Raw genomic sequence first — 27,496 nt, 5'->3', positions numbered from 1 at the left:
ATGACTAACTTTAGTTGCAGCATTTAAATTTGTAAAAAAATTCCAATTTTTCCCCTCAAATTCATAACATGTGGAGAAATTATGCACTATTGCCATGCAGAGTAACACGTAGAAAAAGTGCATGGCATCTTATATAGAATTTTTTTTTTTCCTAAGCAATACAAAGTGTTGTGATTTTGCATTTGTGTGTCCATTTGAAAAACCCAGTAGTAATTTTATTTTATTGCAATGTTTACTGTCCTGTTATTGTTATATAAGATCAATTTTAAGTTCCCACCAGGGTGGAGAAATGTGACAAGCATTTTTCATGGTGTCTGTAGTTTTTCCAGAACTTGGAAAGTGACATTAAAACTTTCTGTATTTTTTTTTTTGTAACTTTAGTGCTTAAATAATTACATGCCAGTTAAGTATGTGCATCTCTTAACTTATGAAAAAGAATCCAAAGTGAAAGCTTCATAAACACCTGAGTTTTGGGCATTTATTTAGATATGTACTACTATGCATTAACGTTCTTGCAGAACCCAGTTATTAGAATATTACTACATTTAAAATCCAATATAAAGAAATTTTTAGTCTGAGGACAAAAAGATTTTGCAGAAGGTGTTATAAATACGACCAAACATGCAAAGTGTCATGAAAATCAGAGATGAGTGACATGACCTGCGTGATTTGACATGTAATGGCCCTGAATTTGTATTTTGTACACAGCTTTAGGCTCAGAATGTTGGTTTTCAACAAAATAACACTTTTCCTAATTCATCTCATGCTTCACATTTTTCCACAATTTGCACATCTGCAAAATATTACCTTATATAAGAATGTAATAATTTATGCCATCAATATCGCAAAATATTTAGAAATGAAACAAAAAAAAGAATAAAAATTTGGTTTTATTGGACAAACAATATGATTACAGTTTTCATTAAAAACATGGTATACATCCATAACACATATTTCAGATGTTACACTGCTCATCTGTACAATTTATTATGGTGTGAGACATGCCACTTTATTTACAAAAACAAATACATTTGTAGTTTTTTAAGAGCTCATTTACACAAAAATCCTATGTCTATAGTAATAAGTACAAAAAAATTCTTATGTATTTAAAAGTTACAAGATTATCAAATTTTAAATATTAAGTACCACTTAGCTACATAAACCAAATCCACGTAAGCTTACAGAATCTACTTATTCCCGTTGACTTCACTAGAGAAATCAAGTGACACCACGACTACACGAAGTTTTACTTCACAGACAAGACAATCTGCAATGTGAAGAAAATTTAATACAGATTCAGATTAATGAGCACAAACAGAACCTATGGATGTGAACCTTTTCCCTGCTGAGTCTGAATCCCAATACCAATGCAGTACAGAACAGTGACACAAAGCAATGCAAGTTAATTTGCTAGATGATATATACAAAATGTGACTTTCCTATGTTTTGCCCGACACTCAATGCAAAGATGTGGTGTTTAGTGGTTGGATTTTTCTTTTCCTCGACCCTCCTTTGAAGTTGATTGTATGAGTGCCAATTTACGAAGTTCTACAAATTCCCAATAGATGGAACAATCATCATCCACAGTTAATGGGTTGGGTGCCAGTTTCTTAGAGTTCAAGGTAAAAACTATTAAGGATGCATTTCCCTTTTGGAAAAAGCTATTTACATTATTTCACTTGGACGCACTTGACACTTCTGTCTTAGGAACCAGGTTATCTAACTGTAGAAAATGGGAGTGCATTACTTCTTGTGGTGACATGTTACATCATCTGTTGTTACAGAATCATTAAAACTTAACGGGGCACAAATTTGGGCAATATCCTTGCATGAAATTTTGTTGGTTCATATCTAATTCTTGTCTGTGGGGAATTTATTATTTTTTATGTTGCGATGCGTACTACTAGCCAGCTGCATCTTGAAGGATAATTAAAGAATATCAATGTGTGTGTGTGTGTGTGTGTGTGTGTGTGTGTGTGTGTGTGTGTGTGTGATCCACAAGACTAAATGGTTGAGGAACTGCTTTTGGAAGTAGTCACACACACACACACACACACACACACACACACACACACACACACACACACACACACACCAGAAAAATCCTACCATTGAAACATATATCCCTGAGCCTGCACAGAAAGATACAACAATGCAATGGTGTCATATGCTTTAGTAATTGACTTTTGTACTGAATCAGTGCAAGTAGTAAGTTTGAGTATTTTGTGCGGAAACTGTGGTGGAACATAAATGGCCGCCAATCCCTCACTTGTTGCAAAAGAGACAAGAAAGCCCTGTAAACATTACTAATTTTTACATAAACCCTACATAAAATGTAGTTAGAATGGTCAGTCATTTTTCAGAAATGGGAAATGAACATGGCACATGTGCATATGTTTCTTGTTACAATTACATACACACATGTGCATCTGTTTTACATGAAAAGTGTTGTTGTTTAACTTCCGATCAAACATATATGAAAACAACACTTTTCAACATTAAACAGATGCACACATGGGTCGCTAACTCTAATATGAAATAGGCACTTCTGCACAGGCGCCATGACATTTTCATTACCCATTACTGGAAAAGTACCATACTGAATCGTCAAACACTACATACAAAGTCTTAGCTATAGCATTATGGAAACTCTCATGCCAACAGTGGTGACAGTTTTTACTCCTGTATATTTACATGTAGCTTTCTGTAAAATTTGATCAGATCTGCTTTTTAGGAACCATTCAGAGTTTTAATTCTCTTGTATCAACCTTCAGTAATGACCATTGGTACCACCTATTATGTATTTCTCCAATAACTCTGACAATATTTGTAATAAAGTGTAATAATAATAATTATTATTGTTATAAGAAATAAAGAAGAGCTTTTTGGTACTTCCAGTCTTGCTTCATGCTACCAATTCCACTTAACAAAAAAGTATCAGTAGTAGCACAATCAGCACACAGTTGGGTATCTACTTTAACTATTGATGGTAAAATGTATTTATGAGGGTATGGCAAGTTGTGTAACCATGACTTTCATTTTGGTTGGGAAGTTCTTCCAGTTTTAAATTTGCTGTACTACCACATATTTTAATGTAAAACTGAAAAATCTCCCAATGTAAGTGATTGCTGTAGACACTTAACTCACCATACTCTGATCAATCCATTTCATTTTTAAATCTGTATGAACATCCAGAAAAGCAAAAGGGCAAATACATGTTTCACAAATGCTACCTCCATTTAAATGAGTGTTCCTACATTTTTGTAGATGATGTCGCTGCTAAAGGAAGACCATTTTCTGTAGGGTTCGACAACCAATATGTTCCACATTTTTAAGTGCCTCTAACACTTTTTTATCGTGTCATTGTCACAACTGTATGTGAGATTTATAATATTCCGACATCTCTCTCTTGCCTCTCGAAACAGAGATGAAGGAGAAGCTGATGGTTCAGGAATGTTATGCTCTTCATTCATAGCATCATCACTGCTGGACTCCTCTAATTAACGCAGTGCAGAATCAGTCTGTGGAATACAGCTGCCACTTGCACCATACCCATATGTCCTATCCAAACAAATTAACGGGCTATTTCTGTACTTTTCATTTACTTTGTCAAAACCCCATTGAGTATAGAAAATAAAGATGGCACAAAAATGTTTACACATATATTTGTGCTTTTGGTAATCTTCACATGTACAACTTGGTTCCGCAAAGTTTACAGTATACCTAAGATCTTTTGAAGTGTCGCTTTTCACGGAAAAAACACCCTCACTTATTACTGACACTGACTCTTTACTGAAGCTTTCTTCCGCAGAAGAATATCGTTTCCACACGTGTGTTATATTTTCCTGTGTCTTTCCATGCAAAAATGCAGGTACAACTTCATTGTTCTTTCTAATAACAGAATTCATTTGGCAATACTTTTTCATGAGGCCAGGAATGAAACTATTTACTAATACCTTAACAACTCCTGTTAATGTTTTGTCTGTGTCATAGTTCAGAAAAGACTTTTTGACCTTCTTGTTCATTGTTTCAGCACCGTTTGTGGTTCTAATATTGGCAAATGTGGCAATATTCTCGAAAGCTCTCACCCAATTTTCAGCAACTGAGAGCCATTGATTTTTAAAATAAATAAGTGACTTGGGGTTCCTACGAAAAACCTCATGAGTCTCTAACATTTCAACATTGAGTTTGATCTGTTCCTCAGATGGAGACGCTGCAACATAGCGCCACAAGCTCCAGAACAGACTCCTTATCAGTTAGATTCCCTCCCTTTTTAACCCATCGCCCCCAAGCCTGTTCCCTGTGAAATGAACACAAGTACACTTTTGAAAATGGAAATATTTCTTTAATTGCTGCTATCTCGGACTCTGAGAAATCAGTAACCCTGTAGGTTGGGTTGAAGTCTGTATTCCACCTCTTGAAAACAAGTAGTGCTTCAGCAATTGACCTTGTATCTTCTACCTGAATAAAGAAAAAACCTACCACTAAACAGCATCCGTTTGCCTTTACTGTAACAAAAAATAAAGGAATGTCATATTTTGTTGTTTTGTAAGTGGCATCAAGCAAACATACATCTCCATATTTTTTTAACATATCCTTCTGCCATGCACCCTCGTAACAAAACAGCAATGGCTGTATTTCTCCATCAACATCTGAAAAAGGCCTGAAAAAAAATATTGTCACCTCTATATTCTTTCTGCCACTCATTAACCTGCATTTGCAAAGCCTCTTGGTCAAACACACTTTTCTTCAATTTCTTAAGGGCCCTGTATACATGACTATATATTGTGAGATGTTTGGGGTAAAATGTAGTGTTCATATTATCTGGCTTGTGTGGTCCAGTGAAGGTTATGTTCACAAATCTTTCAAGATGCAACTTTATTATTCTCACAGATGTAGTTCCATCTTCAACAACCTTTGCTATTTCCACAGCTAGCAAGGGATGTATGTCTCCACTTGCTTTTATGCTTTCTGTGCTGTGGGTATGGTGGTCTGGTGGTGACGCCCTCACATAAAAGCGAAGAACACTTTCAGGTTTATTGGCTGCCTCCAAAGCCTGTTTTAAACTGTGGACAACCTTTAACACAAAAATTATTATAATTAACAAGAGACAACGCATTAAGTACAAATAGTTTGTGGAGCAATAGACTATTTCTAGAACAAATGACATAAAAACATCAAATTACAGAATAGAAACCCCATACTTACTTTCTTTTTAATTTCACGATCATCTACTGATTGAACAGAATAGCCTGGATACACTTTAACATATTTAATTGAAAAAGTGGCAGGGCAATCGCTCTTTTTCGTATCCATAATCAACAATCTCTTTTTTGCTGGGTTAACATGGTCAGCCTGAAAGTATAAAGAATATTAAATATAACTTCAAATGCTACATCCAGAAGAGTCACATACAGGGTTTTCTCTAGCCCAAAATAATTTGAATTTTACAAGAAACCTAACAGTGAACCCTGGATTAAAAGGTACATAAAACTATATCAACAAAGTACTCTAAATCACAATTAATATTTAAATCTCAGACTTAAGTATTGTTGCCTAACACTTTTAAACTCACTGTACCAATGTACACACCAAATATAATCTCTCTCCCCCCCCCCCCCCCCTCCCAAATGCAGTAAAGTGCTAATATTAAAATTACAAAATTGTAGAAAATATGAAACACACAAACTGTAACAAGAAAAGAACACCGAAATATTCAAACACATCACACCCAATAGAAATACAGGATGGCAGATAAAAATAATAACATGACAAGACAGGAATATGAATCATTAGTGTAGAGGCTATGCTTTAAATGTTATGGCATGTACATAACCACTTCATAATTACTCATGGCATCGTTTTCTGGAGTACTGTACAGATGGTACAACCAATATTTAAGTTAGGAAGTAGGGATACAAAAAAGAGTAGTGCTCTGTTCAAAACTGCTGAGAGTTCCATGCAAGTATATATTTCGTACAGTGATCAAGGTTTAAAATGACAATACCTCAATCAGTTCTGCAGTTTACTTTCAAAGTGCAATAACCTGTAAGCCTTAAGGGCTCACTTTCACGATCTATGCTTCATAACACTTCATTTCATATAATCACTGTCATAATCACTGTATCACGTGTTTTGCATTGTACTTTACAAAACTTTTCGACAATTTAAGCAAAAAAATTAGTAGGGTTTTTGCTACACCTATCAAGTTTTGGGAAGTGCAGTGCCTTTTGCTTAAAAGTTAGTGAAAATTTACCATAAAAACATTTGGCACCTCATATGGACTACACTGATGAAGGTATAACATGACTTGTTAATATGTGTAATGCCTGTGATCCACTGTAGTTTCAAAATGTAATGTGAAATCTTTGTAATTACTGCAGAATCAAATAATTCCTACAGAACATCTTTCATACACAAAGATGAAATTAAATCCGACCAACACCAAAATCTTAAAAATCTAAGGTAAATGCCAAATTTGTGTCCTGCACACAGGAAAAGGCTGTAATAAGCTTCCACAAGTAGATCAAAAATATTACTGTCATCAGGAGAGTTCTAAACTCTGTTAAAGAGCTACTAAATATTATTGATCTAACTTGTGGTTAAGGATAACATTTAGTTCTGTTCAATAGAACAGTGTCAAACTATCCTAACAAACAACTGTTTTAAGCCAGCATATGCTGAAAATGTTTTCTGTAAGTGACTGTGCTTTTCATGTACCAGAAAGTAGACATTGGAGGAATCTTTTATTGAAAACACAGTAAAGAAATATGTTACAGCCTATTATCAGCCATTATTAGGCACATGAGCAACAGATGTGTAGCCATATATATTTATGCAACCATAAGCATCATATCTGTTTTAGTGACTCTCTCTCTCTCTCTCTCTCTCTCTCTCTCTCTCTCTCTCTCTCTCTCTCTCTCTCTCTCACACACACACACACACACACACACACGATTGCAAGAGTTCCATCCTACATGGATGGCCAACAAAATGAATTAGTATGGTGTAATGTAACAAAAAATCAGAAAGTTTGCATTATACAGGGATGTGGAATAGGAACTGGGATATTTCAGCAAGTATCTGCCTGCACAATGTGGGGTGAAGTGAAAGGAGTCTGAACTGAAGAAGTAAATGAGACAGAATCGAAACTACAAGAACCCCTTCCCACTCATCACCCGGGTGGGACCCTATTTACGGAAGGAACTGATAAGCTCTCTGGTGGCTAAATGGCCAGACTGCAGGGAACAGACACTTTAGGCTGCTTCTTTCACCCCCTGAAAAATAATATCCATATTTTAAAATATGGGACCTGATAAAACTTCTGACATCACTCTCTCTGCACACTACCACTGTCTACTACTAAGCAAGTTAGTATGACACCTCTGAACACCAATAGTCTTGATGATATAAGACACTGCCTCTGTTCATTATGGGCTTCCTTCTTAAATGCCAACAAAGATAATCGCATGTAATTATTATGAATCAACCCAGTTCACTAAGAGCAACTTTAAGTACATCAGAAATTGAAGCCTTCCAGTAATACTCTGCAAGGAACTTTAGCACAACTGTGAATTTTGAAGAAGCATTTCTCATAAACTATTGGAATTTTGAGTTCTTTTCCTGTGCCTGCAGAAAAATAATTATGAATTAAACATGGGCCCACCTTTTAGCATACACAATTATTGTTTTAATATCCAAACATTTATCACAACAGTTGTGGCACCTTCAATGGTTTATTTCTTTTTATCTACTTTCTGTGTGTCCTGCATCCCCCAACCAAAATGCTGGTGGTGGTGATGATTGGTTTGTGGGGCACTCAAATGCGTGGTTATCAGTGCCCACACAAATTCCGAACATTTGGCTCAGCCCAATCACACCACTTTCAAGATGAAATGATGAGGACAACACAAACACCCAGTTTTCTCGAGGCAGGTGAACCAAAATGATACACATGTCTAAATTAATACACTTGTCTTTAGACCCATGGCTGATTTTGGTTTGTCAGTCACAGGAGATACACACTAAATAAATAAAAGAAACTGCTGAGGACACCACAACTATGGTGATACATATTTGGGTATTAAAGCAATACAATAATTGTACACTTTCAAAAAAGATGGACCTATCTTATGTGTAGTACCTCTTCTTTTTCATGTTCAAATGCCTTTCTAATCCAGAAGCTGTTTGTATTAGATCAGTTGCTAGGGAAGATGTGCAATACACTCACTACCTTTGTGATGGTGACTCTGAAGGTTTTAAGTGTTGAGGTTGCTAAACCATATGGTGAAACCAAAAAACTTGAATTTATAGGACATATGCTTTAGAGAATGGGAGCAAGACTTCAGAAACTCTGCAAGGACTTGACAGGAAAAGAACACTCTGATAGTGGAGGGATTGGTAGACAAGGCAGACTCATGAAATCAGAAATACGGAATGAGGATGTTCATGAGAAACAGCAAAAATGTCGGTGAGGTGAGAAAAGAAATTTGAGCAACTCTTTTTCACTGAAGATCCACAGCAATAACTCTGCCAAAACGGAAACACTTCATGGTGTTAGTATACTAACTGTGAAGCACATGCACAAAAACTTGAGACACTAATTTACTTACTGGTGGCGGCTTCATGCAATTTTTGGCGATGGTGGCTGCTCCTTACCGAGTATGAATACCCTATGCACTTAAGACTATTCATAGTCTTTTGATCTCTTCCTCCGAATCACAGAGCCACAGTATTTGCCGTCGTTACCGACAGCGAAATCTTTCAGATTATCTTGAAGGATCTGTTCGAAAGCTTTCTCATCTCCGTTAGAGCCCATGTTCAGAACGCCGTTCACGCGAGCAACACCGGACACGCGGACAATGAAACTACACAAACAAATAGCAATGCAGATCGAAGATGCACACAACAGTCGATGTATACAGCATTCACACAACAGTCGATCGGACAACTCGTGGAACACGCGATGACGCGTGCCTACGTCATGAAATTTATTGTCCTTCATTCCGGTGTAAGCTACACGAGAAACTCTCTCTTTTTTGTTGCAAGTAATTTGTATTCCATCCTAGTAGCTTTTTGCAGTGGTGTGTAGATGTAAACGTGTTGGAAATGCTACATAACAACATTGCAGAGCACGAATTAAAAAAAAAAAAAGTGTCAAAAATTTTATGGTACTTCGAGCTGTGGAGTCTAATTTTGAAATGACTCAAAAGCCAAGAACTGCTTCCTTATTTGCGTCCTTTATCTGTGTGGGATATGATAAAACAATTGCTGTAAGTACAATTCAGTATGTCCTCTCAAAAATATGCCGCACGGGCGGCACGGCTACACATGGTCACGTGATGCCCCACCAGAAATACGACGAAAATCGTATCAGCAGAGCAAGCACCAAGCACGGGCTGCTACGTCATCGTAGCTGCGCATGCGCAGTACAGCCTGTTGTCTGGCGCATTCTGGTAACTGATCAAACGAACCTAGGGATATAACGATCGCCATGTTTTCCCGACGGCGTTTCGAGCTGACATCTGTTGGCGACGTCGAGCAACAGTGCAGGACGTAACGGCTGTGTACTGGATCTCGCAATAAGCTGTTCAGCAGGAAAATGCTGAAAACGAGAAAGATGTCCTTACCGATATCAATTACTTGTTTCCAGTTGCTTCAGAAAATTTGAATAAATGTCCATATCTATGGCCATCTTGTAAGGAATGTACTTCACACCCAGCAACATTCTCGCTAATGTGTTTATTATATGTGGGAAATTGAAAACTTCTCGCGCTTAGACGCAGCAGATCAAAACATTTCATTAATCAATTTGTGCAAGGTTTGGACTTTATGTTCCGAACCTGTTGATGCAATGCAACGAGTCCGTCCTAAGCTCCATCCTCCTGGCTTCGGATCGACACGCCACATAACGCCCACCACCCCAGCATGGCTCCCGAGTGTTCTGACCAAATGGTGCTTTCCTGTGCCCCCGTTTAATGAACACCGCGATATCTCGTTGCTACAAGTCAACCTCCTGGTTGCACTGTTCAAATACCCTCTATTTCGGACCGGTCGGAAGTTTAATTTTACAGGTTAGCGGCCCCAAATCATTTTCAATCTCTTGTTTATTTTCTTTTGCAACTCATCATCTTCAGTTATTATAAATAAGACACATTCGTAGCTAGTTGTGAGCTTCATCAATTCGTTGTTGTACGTTACTTTAGTCATGTTCTAACTGAATTTCGGGTATACTTTGGAACTTACTATCGTACACTCTTAGTGTACTCTAGTTATTTTAAACTAGATGCCGACAGCATAGTGCAGACAACTGTTAGGGGCCTGCACGTGCTCAATATTTATTGATAATAGTAGTTTGTCAAACCTGCAATATACTGAAGTGACCTCACATAATCAATAATACTGACAAAAATCCTCAGTTGACAGCCAAGTTTTACAAGCTAAGATGTCGAACACGGGAAAGGAAGAGTGTGTGTTGCAGTTATATTACCTACTGCTTCCAAGCAATGGATGACAGATTAAAAAGACGAAATGGCTGTGAGAATGGTTGAAAAAACGACCGACTGTCCCTGTGTTTATTTACAGATAATCAGAACCATGGACCCAGAAGTTTTGTGTCTGGTGAGTCCTGCACCATACCAGAACAACAAGTTACTAATGTTGAGGCGAGATAAATCAGAGAAGCAACCTACGTTAACGAGAGAGTCAGTCTCAGCTGACGAGAAATTACGAGTAACAAAGAGATTTCTGGCGACATGTAGGTCATTCGAATGCTCAGAGTCTAGTTCTGTAGTAGTAGCAAACATAATTACTAAAATTTTAGGGAACTTGTGAAGCAACTATATATCTGCCCAGCAGGGATACGTCCAGGCAACAGACGTAAAACTATCTTTTTTTTTTTTTTACGTTTTTTAATAATTTCGAGAAACTGATATGCATTTCGCGGATTTATTATTAGTCATTTCAGATATATGACGTATTTTTGTAAGAGAAAGGGCTTTTCCGAACTGTTATGTAAGTCATCAACCGATACTATACTAAGGTAAGCATTGACATAGAGAATCAATCATCCGTTGACCATCCTAAAGTGGCATATACAGTGATTACATTCACATCGGTCTATTAAAATTGTTCTATGTTAAAAGATCACTTCAAAAATTTAATTTTAGGTGTGATACGAACAAAGGCGAATTGAAAGCAAGCAAAGAAAACTAATGCTGAGTGGCCAATACGTGAAGCTCTGTCAACATCAGAATATAGAATATTGTCAAACCGTCAATACTTAACCCCACAGTTTCAGTATGTATTAACAATACCGAGAATACTTTGAAGGCCATCAATACAGCTCATCAGTGTACGGGCTCTCAGACGGTCAGCATATTGACGGTTTGACAGTATTACTGGACGTGTGAGGGCCCCTGAAGAGGCCTGCTTCACATAAAATTATGTCAGGTTTTTCTTCGTTTCACTCAATGAAATTCGCTGCACCAATGACTACTTTACATCATAAAATTACTGTTTTCGGATCAGCTGGTTCAGGGTCAGCCATCTCCCGCTAAAGTATTGTTACGATGATAAAACGACGTAAAACAAAATAAATCTTTTACTTAATGGCGTCAGTCCGGTCGCCGCATTTAGCTGTGGCGTGTCAGGCGCGCAGACAACAGAGGCAGGAATTCTACACCTGGCTGGCTCCACGTAGTGTCAAGTAGCGTCGCCAGAGAGCAGCAGCTGGTGGTGGTGGTGGTGGTGGTGGTGGCGAGCCGCAGCGGCCGAGTAGTACGGACTGACGTCGACAGAGGGCAGGCAGGAACTAAAGAGCGGACTCATTGCGTTCACACACGATAGAGGTATGCCAAACGGTTATTCTCGAGTAACTGTTATCACAATTCCAGTTATTCTTTTATAACCGTTATCGTTAACGGTTATTAATAACTGCCAAGTTATTTTTCGCTAGCGAATACCGAATATTCCGAGGGGCCACAGTTAAGGCCCGTCCACTCGCAACGATCTGTCTGCGCAAATGTCTGCACACATCACATCTGCGCAGACAGATCGTTGCGTGTGGACGGAAGATTTGCACCAACCTAAGGTGTGTGCAAACCTGGAAGTTGGAGTTGGAGGTTTGAGCGAAACCTCTCAAATCTGTGGGTTCAAACCACATCTGCGCAGACAAGTTGGAGCGTGTGGACAGGGGATCGCTGCAAATCTGGCGCGAAACAGCTGTTTGCTCAGTCTAGTGTTTGTATTTATGCGCACAGGGCATTAAAATGACTGATACTCGTCAGTGTTCTCGAGAGTTTGTATGTGAATTCATTGAAATATATAGAAACCACCCTCGTTTGTGGAATTCTACCTCACCCTTTATGGTCGTCCTATCCAACTCACCCCCACCCTGAAATACCTTGGCCTCACCCTTGACCGACACCTCACCTGGACCCCTCATCTCCTGACCATCCAGCAGAAAGCCCATTCCCGCCTCCGCCTGCTGAAACTCCTGTCCGGCCGGACATGGGGATTGCATCCTTCTACCATCCTCCACACCTACAAATCCCTCATCCGTCCTATCCTCTGTTATGCCAGCGTCGCCTGGATCTCCGCCCCCACCCGCTTTTACAAGGCTCTCCAAATCCTTGAACGCCATGCGCTCCGCCTTGCCTTCCGTATCCGCCTTCCTTCCCCCACACGGCTCCTGTATGAACTGATCCCCTTCCCCCACCTCCTCTTGTTCCTCCAACATCTCCGCATCCTTTACATTGTTCGCAGGGTTGATCCCCCCCACCCTCTGGTTTCCTCCTTCCTCTCCACCCCTCGCCCGTTGCCGCGCCTCTATCGCTGTATCCCTCCCTCTCTCCACCTCCACACCCTCCATCTCCTTCATCAGGGCAATTTCCAACGCCTCCCCCTCCCGGATGACGAACTTCGCCGTGACATATACCCTTCCTTCCAACTATAACCCGGCCTTGTTCCCCCCCCCCCCCTCCCCAGGGCCCCCTTCTCCTCTTTCCTCCTTCTCCCAGAGCGGATTCTCCTCCATCCCCCCCTCCCCTGAGACCCTGCACCCCATACTTGCCTCTCTCCTTCCCACATCCCTCCCTACCTGGCCCTCTTCCGAGCAACCCCCATTCCCCTCCCCCATCTCTTCCCCTCCCTCCCTTCTTCAGGTCTCCCTCATCTCCTTGAACCTGGCAGATCCTCTGTATTGATCATCATCAGTGTGCCACGTCAGTGTTGTGTTTCGTGCTATTTCTCGTGTGCGTCCAGAGGTGTGATTTTAATTGTGTACTGCCTTGAGGTTCGCCGTCAGTGTGCTATGCCATCCGTCAACACCTTCATGCTCCAGTCATACTGTGCCTTGTGTTCTTTTAATCATCGCAGAGTGTGGCTTTTTGTGTGTGCTACTTTTAAACAGTTTTTTTTTTTTATCTCCATTTTACAGTCACCCCGTTTTTTTTTTTTTTTTTTTTTTTTTTGTATATTGCCTTCCATGATGTTCTCCCTTTTGTATATCTATGTTCGCCTTCTTCTCTCCTTTGCTGTTTTTAAATGTCTTCTATTGTTTTGTTCTATGTCTTTCGGCTGAAGAGCAGCGCATATGCTGCTGCCAGCCCGCCCCGATGGGGAATTGAAATACAATAAAGAAAAAAAAAAAAAAAAAAAAAAAAAAGTTTGTGGAATCCGTATTCGAGGGTTGGATTCCCTCTCTTCTTCATCGAAGAGTTTCACTGCCTGGGCTACTCTCAGGGTGCGCCTTCGACGTGGAAGATCCCTGCCTGTCGTCGCTTGGTTGACGCCTTCCGGTCCTCGCTGCCGCCGTCGCCGCCTGCCGGGGCTCGCCGCCCCCGCGTGGTCGCCGCCTGCCGGTGCTCGCCGCCGCCGCCTGCTGATCGCCGCCGCCTGCTGATCGCCGCCGACGCCGCCGCCGCCGCCGTCGCCGCCTGCCGGGGCTCGCCGCCCCCGCGTGGTCGCCGCCTGCCGGTGCTCGCCGCCGCCGCCTGCTGATCGCCGCCGCCTGCTGATCGCCGCCGACGCCGCCGCCGCCGCCGCCGCCGCCGTCGCCGCCTGCCGGGGCTCGCCGCCGCCGCCGCCGCCATCCGGTGCCCGCCGCCGCCGCCTTCCGGTGCCGCCTGGTCGCCGCCATCGCCGCCGTCCTGACCCTGGTCTACGGCCGTCTTCGTCTCCATCCGTCTTCGTCTTTGTCTGTCCCCAGTTTCTGCCCTCTCCTCTTCGTTCTGTTCGTTCTTGTTTCTCTCTCCCGTCATGTCCGCCCCCACCACCACTGTCACTACTACCACCACCGCCATTGTCTATACCTCCCCTTCCGCCGCCTCCACCACTATAACTTGGTGTGCCCAGTCCCACCCCCCTTCTTCCATTCCACCTCTCCTCACTCTCCCTTCACCCTCTATCTTTGTCGCCCCCTCTCCCACTTCTTCCTCCCGCTCCTCTCGTTCTGATCCCTTCCCCCCACTCCCCCAGCCTGTCACTGCAGCTCCTTCTCGGGTGGTGGCCCGTCGGGCCACTGCCCACGCCCAGCTCTCCCCGTCACCTTCGCCATCACCGCCGCCACTGCCACCGTCATCGTCATCGTCACCGTCACCTTCGCCTTCACCGTCACCGTCACCATCTCCGGCGCCGACTCCGGCCCCGGGACCTGCCCCTCCCCGCCACATTCCCGTTGTTCCCATCCCCCACACCTCCTCCACAGCCGTCAAGCGCCCCGGTGGCACTCCTGCTTCCTCTGCTTCCAAAAAGGCTGCGCCTCATACTCCTTCCCCCACCCCTGATGCCATGGAAGTCTCCCCGCCTGTCCCTGCCCCCTCATCCTCCTCCTCTCCCCCTTCCTCCTACCGCTACCTCCTCTCCCGTCCTGATCCCTCTCTCCTTGAAGCCCGGAACCTCACCCTCTTCCTTCGCCAGCATTGTCCTGGTGCCCCCATCTCCCTCCTCACTCCTCGCCGAGATTCGGTCCTCATCTCCTCCCCCAGCCCAACCCTCCACACGTACCTCCTTTCCCGCATCCCTGTCACCCGCTTTGGCCCTCATGCCTCTCTCACCCCTGCTCCTTCACCACCTCCCTCCCGCCAACCCCAACCTCCGCATCGCCCGCCAACTCTCACCGCCGTGATCACTCGGCTTAGTCCAGTGATCACGGAGGAGGAGGTGTTGGCGGAGCTCCAGGCGCATCCCCATTTGGAGGTGCGTGCGGTTCTCCGCATACATAACGCTGCCGGCCCCACCCGCCTTATGCGGGTTTTTTCTGAGCACGCCGCCTCCATTGACCGTCTCCTGAAGGAGGGTGCCCTCCTTTTTAACCAGGTGTACAAGGTCGACCTCTCCCGTTCCCCTCCTCAATCCCTGCGCTGCCAGAGGTGTCTACGCTATAATGCGCACCCCACAGCTGAGTGCCGCGAGGCCCCCACCTGCCCGCATTGTCGGCAAGTGCACTTCCTCAGGCAGTGCCCCAACCTCCAATCCCCTCCTTCCTGCAATACCTGCATTCTCCCCCATCCCACCTACTCCCAAAAGTGTAAAGCCCGACCCCCTCCAACCACTCCTGAACTCACCGTCCCTGTGCGTCCCCTGGACGCCCCCACCCCTCCTGGCAATTCCCTTCGTTCCCCCCCCCCCCCACCGCTGAGGACATCATCAGGTTCCTTACCATCGTCCTCCAGAATGTTCATCCCTTTCAGCGCTCACACACCCTCCACCAGATCTCCCTCGCCGCCCGTTCCATATTCCAACTCAAGATGTACGCCACCTACTCCAACAACCAGGCCCATTTCACCTTCTCCCGCCTCGACACCCTCGTCTAAATCCCTATCATGGTGCGACAGCAACGTATCCTTTTCAACAACATCCGCTCCCTACCTGCCAACAGGAACCTCTTCCTGCACACCCTTGCCACCCACCGCGTGGATGCCTTCCTCCTTAATGAAACCTTCCTCCAACCCCACCACACCATTCCCACTTCGCCCTACTTCCTCCACCGCTCCGATAATCCCCTCCCAATTGCGCGTGGCGGAGTTGCCATTGGTCACCACCGCCAGATCCCCGTTCGGCTCCAACCTCTCCTTCCCGACCCCACCGAACACCTGATCCTTAGTCTCTTCTTCCCCGGCCTTACCGTTACCTGCGCCACCATCTATGTCCACCCCAACGCTCCTATTCCCTTCGACTTCCTCTCCCACGTCGATCGTACCTTTTCCTCCTACGTGATCGCCGCCGACCTCAACATCCATAGTCGTTCCGCTGCCCAGTTACGGCGGTGGCATCGGTTCCTCTCCACCCTTCAAGGTGACCTCGTCCCCATCCCCCGGCATACCCGTCCTGAATCCAACTCCACTCCTGATGTTATCCTCTCCTCCCCCAACCTCCTTGGCCGCATAACGGTGGATGTCCTGGAGCCTATTGGTAGCGACCATCTCCCTGTCCTCCTCACCGTTTCAGACGGTCGTCGCCCTCGCCCCGATCCTCGTACTGACCCTCCCCCTAAGTATGTCCACGACTATTCCCGAGCCGACTGGAATGCCTACCGGGATACCCTTTCCACCCAGGTCGATAGCCACCCTCTCACCTACCACCACCCTGACGATGTCACCCATGCCGCCTCCTTTCTCCAGCAGACCTTGTCTGAGGCCGTGGAGGCCCACGTTCCTACTGTCGCCATCCACCCCCACCGTCCTACCTTACCCCCACAGGCCGTTCTCCTCCTCCGTGAATCCCGTCGTCTCTACTGTGCCTTCCTCCGCACGCGTGACCCGGACACACTACGGCGCCACCGGCAACTCCAGCGACATGTTCGTAATTTGCTCGCGGCTAAGAAACGCCGGGACTGGCGACAGACATGCACCCGTTTAAATGCAACCCTACCAATCAACTCGTCCAAGTTCTGGTCGGCCTTCCGTCGCCTTACCGGAACTAAACCCTCCCCCTACTATCCTCTTCTCCATGATGATCACCGTTTCCCTGACACCCTTAGTAAGGCCAATCACTTTGCCTCCTACTTCTCCGATGTCTTCTCCATCCCCGACGATCCCCAGTTCGATTACTCCCTCTTCCCGGATATCCGCGATCGAACTGACACCTCTGTCCCTCCCCTCGCTCCTGGTTTCCAGTACTTGGACAACATTACACACACGGAACTCAATGCCCCTATCACTACACAGGATCTCATTGATACACTCCGCACAAAACGCAACACCGCTCCTGGTCACGATCGTGCCACCTACCGTCACCTTCATGAAGCTCCTGTCTCTTTCCTCTCCACCCTGGCCAGGCTCTACAATGTAGTCCTGTCCACCGGTTACTACCCCGACCTGTGGAAAACCTCCCGTATCCTCATGTTCCTTAAACCTGGCAATCCGCCGTCCGCCGTCTCCTCCTACCGTCCCATCAGCCTTACCTCGGTCTTCAGCATGGTCCTGGAATCTATCCTCACCCGCCGCATCCACCAGCATCTCCGCCAGCACCGCCTCCTTCCCGTCACCCAGTGTGGCTTTCGGCCATCCTTCTCTTCCGACGATCTTCTCCTTCACCTCACTCATCTCCTTTCCGAACAGCTTAATTCCCGTCGCTCCGCAATCTTCCTCTCTCTTGACCTCGAACGCGCTTATGACCGCGTCTGGCATTCCGGTCTCCTCTTCAAACTCCAAACCTTTGCCCTTCCCATTAACTACGTCCGTCTGATCGGTTCCTTTCTCTCCCGCCGTCCTTCCTATGTCACCATCCATAACACAGATTCCTACACCTTTTTCCCCTCCGCCGGTGTGCCCCAAGGCTCCGTCCTCTCCCCCCTTCTGTACCTTTTGTACACGGCGGACATGCCGCCGCCGTCGCCCCCCGTCCACCTCCTCCAGTTTGCCGATGACACCGCCTTCCTCGCCCTTGCCCCCACCCTGCAACGCTCCCAACGCCTTCTCCAATCCCATCTTGACCGATTCACCGCTTGGTGTAACGAGTGGTTGCTCAAGGTCAATCCTTCGAAAACCCAGGCGATCATTGTAGGCAAAACCACCCCTTCCTTCCGCCTCCTTGATTTCTATCTCACCGTCTATGGCCGTCCCATCGCCCTCACTCCCACCCTTAAGTACCTTGGCGTCACCCTCGACCGTCGCCTCTCCTGGACTCCCCATCTCCATACAATCCAAGCCAAGGCACGTTCCCGACTCCGTCTCCTCAAGCTCCTTTCCGGCCGTACGTGGGGTCTGGACCCTTACACAATCCTCCACACCTATAAATCCCTCATCCGCCCTATCCTTTGTTATGCCCATCCAGCCTGGATCTCCGCCCCCCCTACCTTTTATAAATCCCTCCAAATCCTTGAACGCCATGCTCTCCGCCTCACCTATCGCATCCGTCTCCCCTCCCCCACACGGATCCTGTATGATCTCATCCCCTTCCCCCACCTCCTCCTTTTCCTTGAAAGGATACGGATCCTGTACACCTCCCGTAAACTCGATCCTCCTCACCCGCTCGTCTCCCCAATCCTCTCCCATCCCCGCCCGCTGCCGCGCCTGTATTCCCACGTCCCACCCGGTCTCCATCTCTCCACCCTCCTTACCCTCTCCCAAGGTGGCTTCCGCCAGCTCCCCCTCCCTGATGATGTCCTCGTCCCCTCCATCTACCCCTCTTATCAACTTTGATCCTCCCCCCCACCTCCTGTGTCCTTTCCTTCAGGCACCCTCCCTCCCCCCCTTTCCCTTCCCTTCTCTTTCCTTTCCCCCCTCCCTCCTACCCTCTCCTCCGGGCTTCCCTCCCCTTCCTCCCTCCCCCTCTCTCCTTTGCCCATGGCATCTCTGCTCTCCCCTCTCCCATTTCCCCTTCCTCCTCCTCCTCCACCTCCTCTCTTGGCAGGTCCCCGGACTCGTACACGCTGAGTGGACATTCGCGCGCCGGAGATCATCGCCATCAGTGTCTCGTGAGTGCCGTCATGTTTAGTGTTCAGTGTTCCCGTCATACTCCATCGTTCACCTGTGCCATCGCCATCTTCAGTGTTAGTGCATCGTGACAACAGTTTGTAGTGAATTATCGTCGAGTGTGAACGGCTCCGTGTTTGTCTTTATGTGTCTACTGTTTTATTACCCACCGTTATGTCACATTTGTGTATTCTTTCTGTTCTTTCTTTATCTCCTCTACGGCTGAAGAGCGGCGTACCATGCTGCTGACAGCCTGCCTGTTTGTACGGGTTTGAAAATAACAATAAAGAAAAAAAAAAAAGTTTGTGGAATCCTATGTCACCATCCATAACACCGATTCCTACACCTTTTTCCCCTCCGCCGGTGTGCCCCAAGGCTCTGTCCTCTCCCCCCTTCTGTACCTGTTGTACACGGCGGACATGCCACCGCCGTCACCCCCCATCCACCTTCTCCTGTTTGCCGATGACACCGCCTTCCTTGCCCTTGCCCCCACCCCCACCCTGCAACGCTCCCAACACCTTCTCCAATCCCATCTTGACCGGTGCTCATTAAATGGGGGCACAGGAAAGCACCATTTGGTCAGGATACTCAGGAGCCAGGCTGGGGTGGTGGGCGTTATGAGGCGTGCTGGTCCGAAGCCAGGAGGATGGAGCTTATGACGGGCTCGTTGCATTGCATCAACAGGTTCAGAACATAAAGTCCAAACCTTGCAAAAATTGATTAAAGAAATGTTTTGAGCTGCCACTTCTAAGTGCGACCATTTTTCAATTTCCCACATATAATAAACACATTAGCAAGAATGTTGCTGGGTGTGAAGTACATTCCTTACAAGATGGCCATAGATATGGACATTTATTCAAATTTTCTGAAGCAACTGGAAACAAGTAATTGATATCGGTAAAGACATCGTTCTTATTTTCAGCATTTTCCTGCTGAACAGCTTATTGCGAGATCCAGTACACAGCCGTTACGTCCTGCACTGTTGCTCGACGTCGCCAACAGATGTCAGCTCGAAACGCTGTCGGGAAAACATGGCGATCGTTCTATCCCTCGTATTTCTGGTGGGGCATCACGTGACCATGTGTAGCCGTGCCGCCCGTGCGGCATATTTTTGAGAGGACATACTGAATTGTACTTACAGCAATTGTTTTATCATATCCCACACGGATAAAGGACGCAAATAAGGAAGCAGTTCTTGGCTTTTGAGTCATTTCAAAATTAGACTCCACAGCTCGAAGTACCATAAAATTTTTGACAGATTTTTTTTTTTAAATTCGTGCTCTGCAACGTTGTTATGTAGCATTTCCAACACGTTTACATCTACACACCACTGCAAAAAGCTACTAGGATGGAATACAAATTACTTGCAACAAAAAAGAGAGAGTTTCTCATGTAGCTTACACCGGAATGAAGGACAATAAATTTCATGACGTAGGCACGCGTCATCGCGTGTTCCACGAGTTGTCCGATCGACTGTTGTGTGAATGCTGTATACATCGACTGTTGTGTGCATCTTCGATCTGCATTGCTATTTGTTTGTGTTAGAGATGGGTCGAACTCGTTCATTCCAGTGAACTACTTCATTCATTTCACTCTTTGCCGTGAAACGTTCAAATGAAGTAGTTCATTCGTGAAGTACGGAAGCCTGTCGAAGTTGCCCAGTTCGCCGCTGCTACGCTCGCTTCGCCTCGCTCGTACAATGAAGCTTCTTAATACTTCATAATTTTACCAACAGATGGCCAAACTATGCAGTAACGTGCACGCAACGTTTTACGCTCTTACAGCGTCTGAGTTAACTTAAATAGAGCATGGTCGAAGGGGACAAAGGAAAGATAAACAGAGAAGCCTGTCACATATAAAGAAGGTATTACATTTAATCTTGCTCGAAATTTTCTCATGAAGCGTCCAAAAAAGTCTTTATCTGCCAAATGAAATATTATTTGTTGTATTCATGAACTGAAAAATAGGGCTACCAACGAAATGCAGTCCAATTTTATGTTCCTTGTAAAATTTAATCCAAAATAGAATGAGTATGTTTACCACTGTCACAGTCTATATACCTACGTTAAGTAATTATTCAGAAGTTTTCCTGTAGATTTTATTTTTGTTGAGAATAATAACCCTCCAGATTCAAAACGTCACCTGTCACCTGTAGTCATTGGTACGATTTCAGGTAAAATCCCTCCTTCAGTGTTATTAACAAACCTTTTATTTTCATGTTGGCTGTGCGTGCTCACACAGCCAGCCTCTTCGTTTGTATCTTTAATATTCATTTGTGTGCAAGCGCTGCCAACGGTAGGCTACCCGTAGACGCGAAGTATAGCTGGACTGCACAAATAGTCACAAGTAATGTCAGCACTGCACGTAGCAGCTGACGCTGCCTTCCCCTCGCCCCTCACCTCCCCAACCCCTCGTAAACCTATCGTTCCCCACAAACCCCGTGCGATTCGTCGACAGGCAGCGGAGGGAGGACTGAAGTGAAGGGAGGATGGGTGACGTAGCGCCGATGTAGTGGGAGAGGGAGAGGGGAAGAGAGTGAGTGTACTAGAAAAAAGTGTGGAGTGTGCTATCTGTGAAGAGTTTGAAGTACCAGTTCATTGAAATTGAGTGGTTAGTTCACACTTCACGGAAGTGAAGCGTTGATTTGAACGACTCATTCACGAGCTCCCCATCACTACTCCCAACGCCTTCTCCAATACCATCTTGACCGGTTCACCGCTTGGTGCAACCAGTGGTTGCTCAAGGTCAATCCCTCCAAAACCCAGGCGCTCATTGTAGGCAAAACCACCCCTTCCTTCCGCCTCCTTGATTTCTATCTCACCGTCTATGGCCGTCCTATCGCCCTCACTCCCACCCTTAAGTACCTTGGCGTCACCCTCGACCGTCGCCTCTCCTGGACTGCCCATCTCCAGACCATCCAAGCCAAGGCACGTTCCCGACTCCGTCTCCTCAAGCTCCTTTCCGGCCGCACGTGGGGTCTGGACCCCTCCACAATCCTCCACACCTATAAATCCCTCATCCGCCCTATCCTTTGTTACGCCCATCCAGCCTGGATCTCCGCCCCCCTACCTTCTATAAATCCCTCCAAATCCTTGAACGCCATGCTCTCCGCCTTGCCTATCGCATCCGTCTCCCCTCCCCCATGCGGATCCTGTATGATCTCATCCCCTTCCCCCACCTCCTCCTTTTCCTTGAAAGGATACGGATCCTGTACGCCTCCCGTAAACTTGATCCTCCTCACCCGCTCGTGTCCCCGATCCTCTCTCACCCCCGCCCGCTGCCGCGCCTGTATTCCCACGTCCCACCCGGTCTCCATCTCTCCACCCTCCTTACCCTCTCCCAAGGTGGCTTCCGCCAGCTCCCCCTCCCTGATGATGTCCTCGTCCCCTCCATCTACCCCTCTTATCAACTTTGATCCTCGCCCCCACCTCCTGTGTCCTCTCCTTTAGGCACCCTCTCTCCCTCCCTTCCCTTCCCTCCTCTTTCCTTTCCCCCCTCCCTCCTCCCCTCTCCACCGGGCTTCCCCTCCCCCTTCCTCCCTCCCCCTCTCTCCTTTGCCCATGGCATCTCTGCTCCCCCCTCTCCCATTCCCCTTCCCATTCCTCCTCCTCCACCTCCTCTCTTGACAGGTCCCCGGACTCGTACACGCTCAGTGAACATTTGCGCGCCGGAGATCATCGCCGTCAGTGTTTCGTGTGTGTGCCTTCGTTTGTGTGTAGTGTTGTTCGCCGTCACGCCCCCACCGTTCACGTGCCGTCGCCATCATCCATGTTCTGTGCATCGTGTCGCCCAGTGTTAGTGATGTTTCTCGTCCAGCGTGAACGGCTCCATGTTTTTTCGATTTTTAGTGTCTACATTTTTTTGCCCACCGTTTTTACTGTCTACTCTGTGCCACCTTTATGTACTACTTGTTGTAACACTCAAGGCTGAAGAGCGGCGTATTGTGCTGCTGCCAGCCCGCCTTTGTATAAGGTGTTAAAATCACAATAAAGAAAAAAAAAAAAAGTTTGTGGAACATAACCTACCTTGGCCTCACCATTGACCGTCACCTCACCTGGATCCCTCATCTCTGCTCAATCCAATCCAAAGCCCACAACTGCCTCCGACTCCTCAAACTCCTCTCCGGCCGGACATGGGGGTTGCACCCCTCTACTATCCTCCACACCTACAAATCCTTAGGGGTTGCACCCCTCTACCATCCTCCACACCTACAAATCCTTAATCCGTCCCATCCTCTGTTATACCAGTCCTGCCTGGATATCTGCCCCCCCCCCCCCCCCCAAATTCTATAAGTCCCTCCAGTTCCTTGAGCGTCATGTACTCTGCCTCGCCTTCCATATACGCCTCCCGTCCCCCCTGTTCCTATTCCTCGAACATATCCGCATCCTCTACACCTCCCGCAGTCTTGAACTCCCTCACCCCCTGGTTGCTCCTCTCCTCTCCCGTCCCCACCCCCTGCCACGTCTTCACCATTGTGTCCCCCCTACCCTCCATCTCTACACCCTACATCTCCTTTCCCAAGGTGGCTTCCATCAACTCCCCCTCCCGGATGATGCTTTCTCTCCCTCCATTTATCCTTCCTATCAACTCTGATCCTCACCCCCCTCCTTTCCTCTGTCCTTTCCCTGGGCTCCCTCTTCCTCCCCTCTTCCATCTTGTGTTTTCTCCCCGCCTATTCTCTCCCTATCTCCTTTCTCTCCCCCCACCCGAGTCCTTTTGTACTCCCCTCCTCTGCCTTCCCCACTCCCTGGTATGTCTGCTAAGCACCCCCCACCCCTCTTATGGATCCTCCTCTTCCATTGGCTCCTTTCCCCCACTCCCCCTTCACTTTTACTCTCCTTCCCCCCCCCCCCCCCCCCCCATTTTTCCAGTTTCCCCCCCACCTGCTCTCGGGTGTGGTATGTCATATTTGTGCCAATTTTTAGCGCAGTGTTTAAGTGAGTGTTCAGTGTTGTGCATCCTTCCACAGTGTTGCGAACAGAAATCATGCTGTCGCTGGGTGTGCTTTTTATATCTCTTGCGAACAGAACCCAGACTGTCGCCGTGTTTTTTAATTGTCTGTCTATTATTTTTCTGCTTCCTGTGTATTTTATTAGCATCATCCACCCTGTGTTTTATGTTTTACGCTCCAGAATTTTCTGCCATTTTACCTTTAAGTCATCGATTTTATCGCCAACTGTTAATATTTTTTATTATCTTCATCTTTTTAAAACAAATTCTGTAGGCTGTAGAGCGTCGTAATAAGCTGCTGCCAGCCCGCCCCCTTTAGAGGGGAATCGAAACTCAATAAAGGAAAAAAAAGTTTGTGGAAGATTAAAAGTAAAGAATATAGTGACCAAGACAAAAAGACAGCAGCATACAATGCTCTAATTGAAAAATTGCGGGCAGTTGACGCCTCAGCAAACAGAGAAACAGTAATAAAAAAAAAGTTCGTTGCGGACTGTTTACCGAAAAGAGTTATCCAAAGATCAGAAATCTAGAAGATCTGGTGTAGGAGTAGATCAAGTATACCAGCCAACGTTATGGTATTTTGATCTGCTTGGCTTTCTTAATGATCAAGAAACGCCAAGACCAAGCAGGAGTATTACCTGTAACTTGACAGACTTAATTTACTTGACTTGCCTCCATGAACTCATCCTTCAGGACAGCGTAAATAGCTTCACATGTGTTGGGTATTATTTCACTCAACGCTTATTTCGATATTACTGTTGAAAATTCCAAATCCTTGTAGATCCTTCCTGTTGCTAGGAATCTTAATGTTACCGCCAGCCGTTCATGAGGAGAAATTGCCCTTCCCCTACAAGTATTTTTTCTCATAATATGAGAGGTTACAAGCTTTAAGAGATAATTATAAGTTTCGACATCCATCCGCAAATAATTTCGCCATTCGTTAGGTTCGCCCTGCAACTCTCGCAGCAAATTTACATGAGAAAACTGCTTTCGCTTTAGCAGCCACTGTCTACACCATTTTGACCGCTTTCTCTGTTTCCTACGGTTAGTCTGAATGTTTTTTGCGAACACAGCCCACAACATAACTTCCTCCATTTCCATATTTCAAAATAACTGAATTAAATTTTTGACGTTTACGGGCAGCGTAGTCGCTTGCCACTGATATTTCTTTTCTACACTGACAGATGGCGGGTGAGTAGTAGATTGGGGTTTGTGTCGTGTGAACACACCACATTTGCAGCGATCTTTTGCACGTACAGACATCTGCGCCGATGTCTGCGGAGACAGATCGTTGCGTGTGGACCGGGCTTTAAATAACGACATAGTTCGAATCCATCAGTTTAGTTATCAGTATAACGGCGAGTAGTGTGAAATGGCAGGAATGTCGTAAGAATCGTGTCATAACCTTAGCTTATTAATTCCGGGTACATTTTAGTTGATGTTAGAACGATTATTAGTGTTTCATATTATATGTTTCTAGGTTATCGGTCGCTATTAGAAATATTATCTTCGCAGCTGCGACAGAAAGTACGCAGAACTTCGCCTCAGCACTGTTCAAGTAAAATGTTAACAACGTGTTTTTTTAAGTATGAAGTAATATGTAAACTGAGTACTGTAGGTTAAATTCGAAGCTTAATTTCTTGTGCCGCTCACATAATAGAATAAAGTGTACAGCCTTGTAATACAACAAAAAATACACGTAATGTGACAGATTCGTTTATTCCTGTGCTGTAAAAGCTAGTTTTTTTACTTTATTGTTATTTTAAAACCTGTACAACAGGCAAGCTGTCAGCAGCATTCTACGCTGCTCTTCAGCCATAGAATAAACAATGAGAAAAAAACCCAGTAAGAATACACATAAGTTACAGAACGGTGGGTAATAAAACAGTAGACACATAAGGACAAACACGGAGCCATTCACACTCGACGATAATCCACACTGCAAACTGTTGACACGACGCACAAACACTGATGAAGACGATGGCACTGGTGAATGATGGAGTGCGACGGTGAACACTGAACACTAAACACGACGGCACACACGAAACACTGATGGCGATGATCTCCGGCGCGCGAAAGTCCACGTAGCGTGTGCGAGTCCGGGGACCTGCCAAGAAAGGAGGAGGGGGGTGGGAGAGGGGAGAGCAGAGATGCCATGGGCAGAGGAGATAGGAGGAAAGGAGGAAGGGGGAGGGGAAGTCCAGTGGAATAGTGATGGAGGAAGACGGATGGGGGGAAAAGGAGAGAGAAGGGAGGGAGGGTGCCAAAAGGAAAGGACACCGGAAGTGAGGGGGGGCAGGATCAAAGTTGGTAGGAGTGGTAGATGGAGGGGACAAGGACATCATCAGGGAGGGGGAGCTGGCGGAAGCCACCTTGAGAGAGGGTAAGGAGGGTGGAGAGATGGAGGCCGGGTGGGACGTGGGAATACAGGCGCGGCAAAGGGCGGGGGTGGGAGAGGATGGGTGATACAAGCGGATGAGGAGGATCTAGTTTGTGGGAGGTGTACAGGATCCATATCCTTTCAAAGAAGAGGAGGAGGTGGGGGAAGGGGATGAGATCATACAGGATCCGCATGGGGGAGGGGAGATGGATGCGATAGGCGAGGCGGAGAGCATGGCATTCAAGGATTTGTAAGGATTTATAAAAGGTAGGGGGGGTGGAGATCCAGCCTGGATGGGCATAACAAAGGATAGGGCGGATGAGGGATTTAAAGGTGTGGAGGATGGTGGAGGGGTCCAGACCCCATGTATGGCCGGAAAGGAGCTTGAGGAGATGGAGTCGGGAGTGTGCCTTGGCTCGGATTGTCCGGAGATGGAGAGTCCAGGAGAGGCAATGGTCGAGGGTGACGCCAAGGTACTTAAGGGTGGGAGTGAGGGCGATAGGACGGCCATAGATGGTGATGTAGAAATCAAGGAGGCGGAAGGAAGGGGTGGTTTTGCCTACAATGATCGCCTGGGTTTTAGAGGTATTGACCTTGAGCAACCACTGGTTGCACCAAGCGGTGAACCGGTCAAGATGGGATTGGAGAAGGTGTTGGGAGCGCTGCAGGGTGGGGGCAATGGCAAGGAAGGCGGTGTCATCGGCAAACTGGAGAAGGTGGACGGGGGGTGACGGCGGCGGCATGTCCGCTGTGTACAAAAGGTACAGAAGAGGGGAGAGGACGGAGCCTTGGGGCACACCGGCAGAGGGGAAAAAGGTGTAGGAATCCGTGTTATGGATGGTGACGTGGGAAGGACGGTGGGAAAGAAAGGAACCGATCAGACAGACATAGGTAATGGGAAGGGCGAAGGTTTGGAGCTTGAAGAGGAGACCAGAATGCCATACGCGGTCATAGGCACGTTTGAGGTCCAGGGAGAGGAAGATTGCGGAGCGACGGGAATTAAGCTGGTCGGAAAGGAGATGAGTGAGGTGAAGGAGAAGGTCGTCAGAAGAGAAGGATGGTCGAAAGCCACACTGGGTAACGGGAAGGAGGCGGTGCTGGCGGAGATGCCAGTGGATGCGTCAGGTGAGGATAGATTCCAGGACCTTGCTGAAGACCTAGGTAAGGCTGATGGAATGGTAGGAGGAGACAGCAGACGGCGGTTTGCCAGGTTTAAGGAACATCAGGGTACGGGAGGTTTTCCACAGGT

The 27,496-nt window shown here is 46.4% G+C and overlaps 2 protein-coding genes across 4 annotated transcripts in view; one reads left to right on the top strand and one right to left on the bottom strand.

Annotated features, from left to right (window-relative positions):
- LOC126426685 (S-phase kinase-associated protein 2-like) overlaps positions 1 to 27,496 on the top strand; it is a 192,618-nt gene that overhangs the window by 77,281 nt on the left and 87,841 nt on the right. The gene's annotated exons all lie outside the window — the stretch shown is intronic.
- Positions 914 to 9,025, bottom strand: LOC126426694 (uncharacterized). 2 transcript variants are annotated; one of them, XM_050088616.1, is made up of 3 exons: positions 8,613 to 9,025; positions 5,209 to 5,355; positions 914 to 5,077 (listed from the first exon to the last, which is right to left on the bottom strand). In XM_050088616.1, exons 1-3 carry the CDS (start codon positions 8,625 to 8,627, stop codon positions 4,646 to 4,648), a joined length of 594 nt encoding a protein of 197 aa, XP_049944573.1. In that variant the 5' UTR covers positions 8,628 to 9,025; the 3' UTR covers positions 914 to 4,645. The 2 variants fall into 2 exon arrangements, with proteins under 2 accessions (XP_049944573.1, XP_049944572.1); XM_050088615.1 differs by having other exon boundaries at positions 8,659 to 9,025.

Source organism: Schistocerca serialis, chromosome 11 (genome assembly GCF_023864345.2).
Source record: "Schistocerca serialis cubense isolate TAMUIC-IGC-003099 chromosome 11, iqSchSeri2.2, whole genome shotgun sequence".
Taxonomy (NCBI): Eukaryota; Metazoa; Arthropoda; class Insecta; order Orthoptera; family Acrididae; genus Schistocerca; species Schistocerca serialis.
Note: the sequence above shows the minus strand (reverse complement) of the source record. Positions and strands in the feature narration are given on the sequence as shown.

Coding starts and splice junctions, on each gene's coding strand:
- LOC126426694 (XM_050088615.1), bottom strand. CDS start 8,694: ATGAATAGTCTTAAGTGCATAGGGTATTCATACTCG. Junction 5,356..8,658: donor GCATAGGGTATTCATACTCG/GTAAGGAGCAGC, acceptor TTATACTTTCAG/GCTGACCATGTTAACCCAGC. Junction 5,078..5,208: donor ATCGTGAAATTAAAAAGAAA/GTAAGTATGGGG, acceptor TTTGTGTTAAAG/GTTGTCCACAGTTTAAAACA.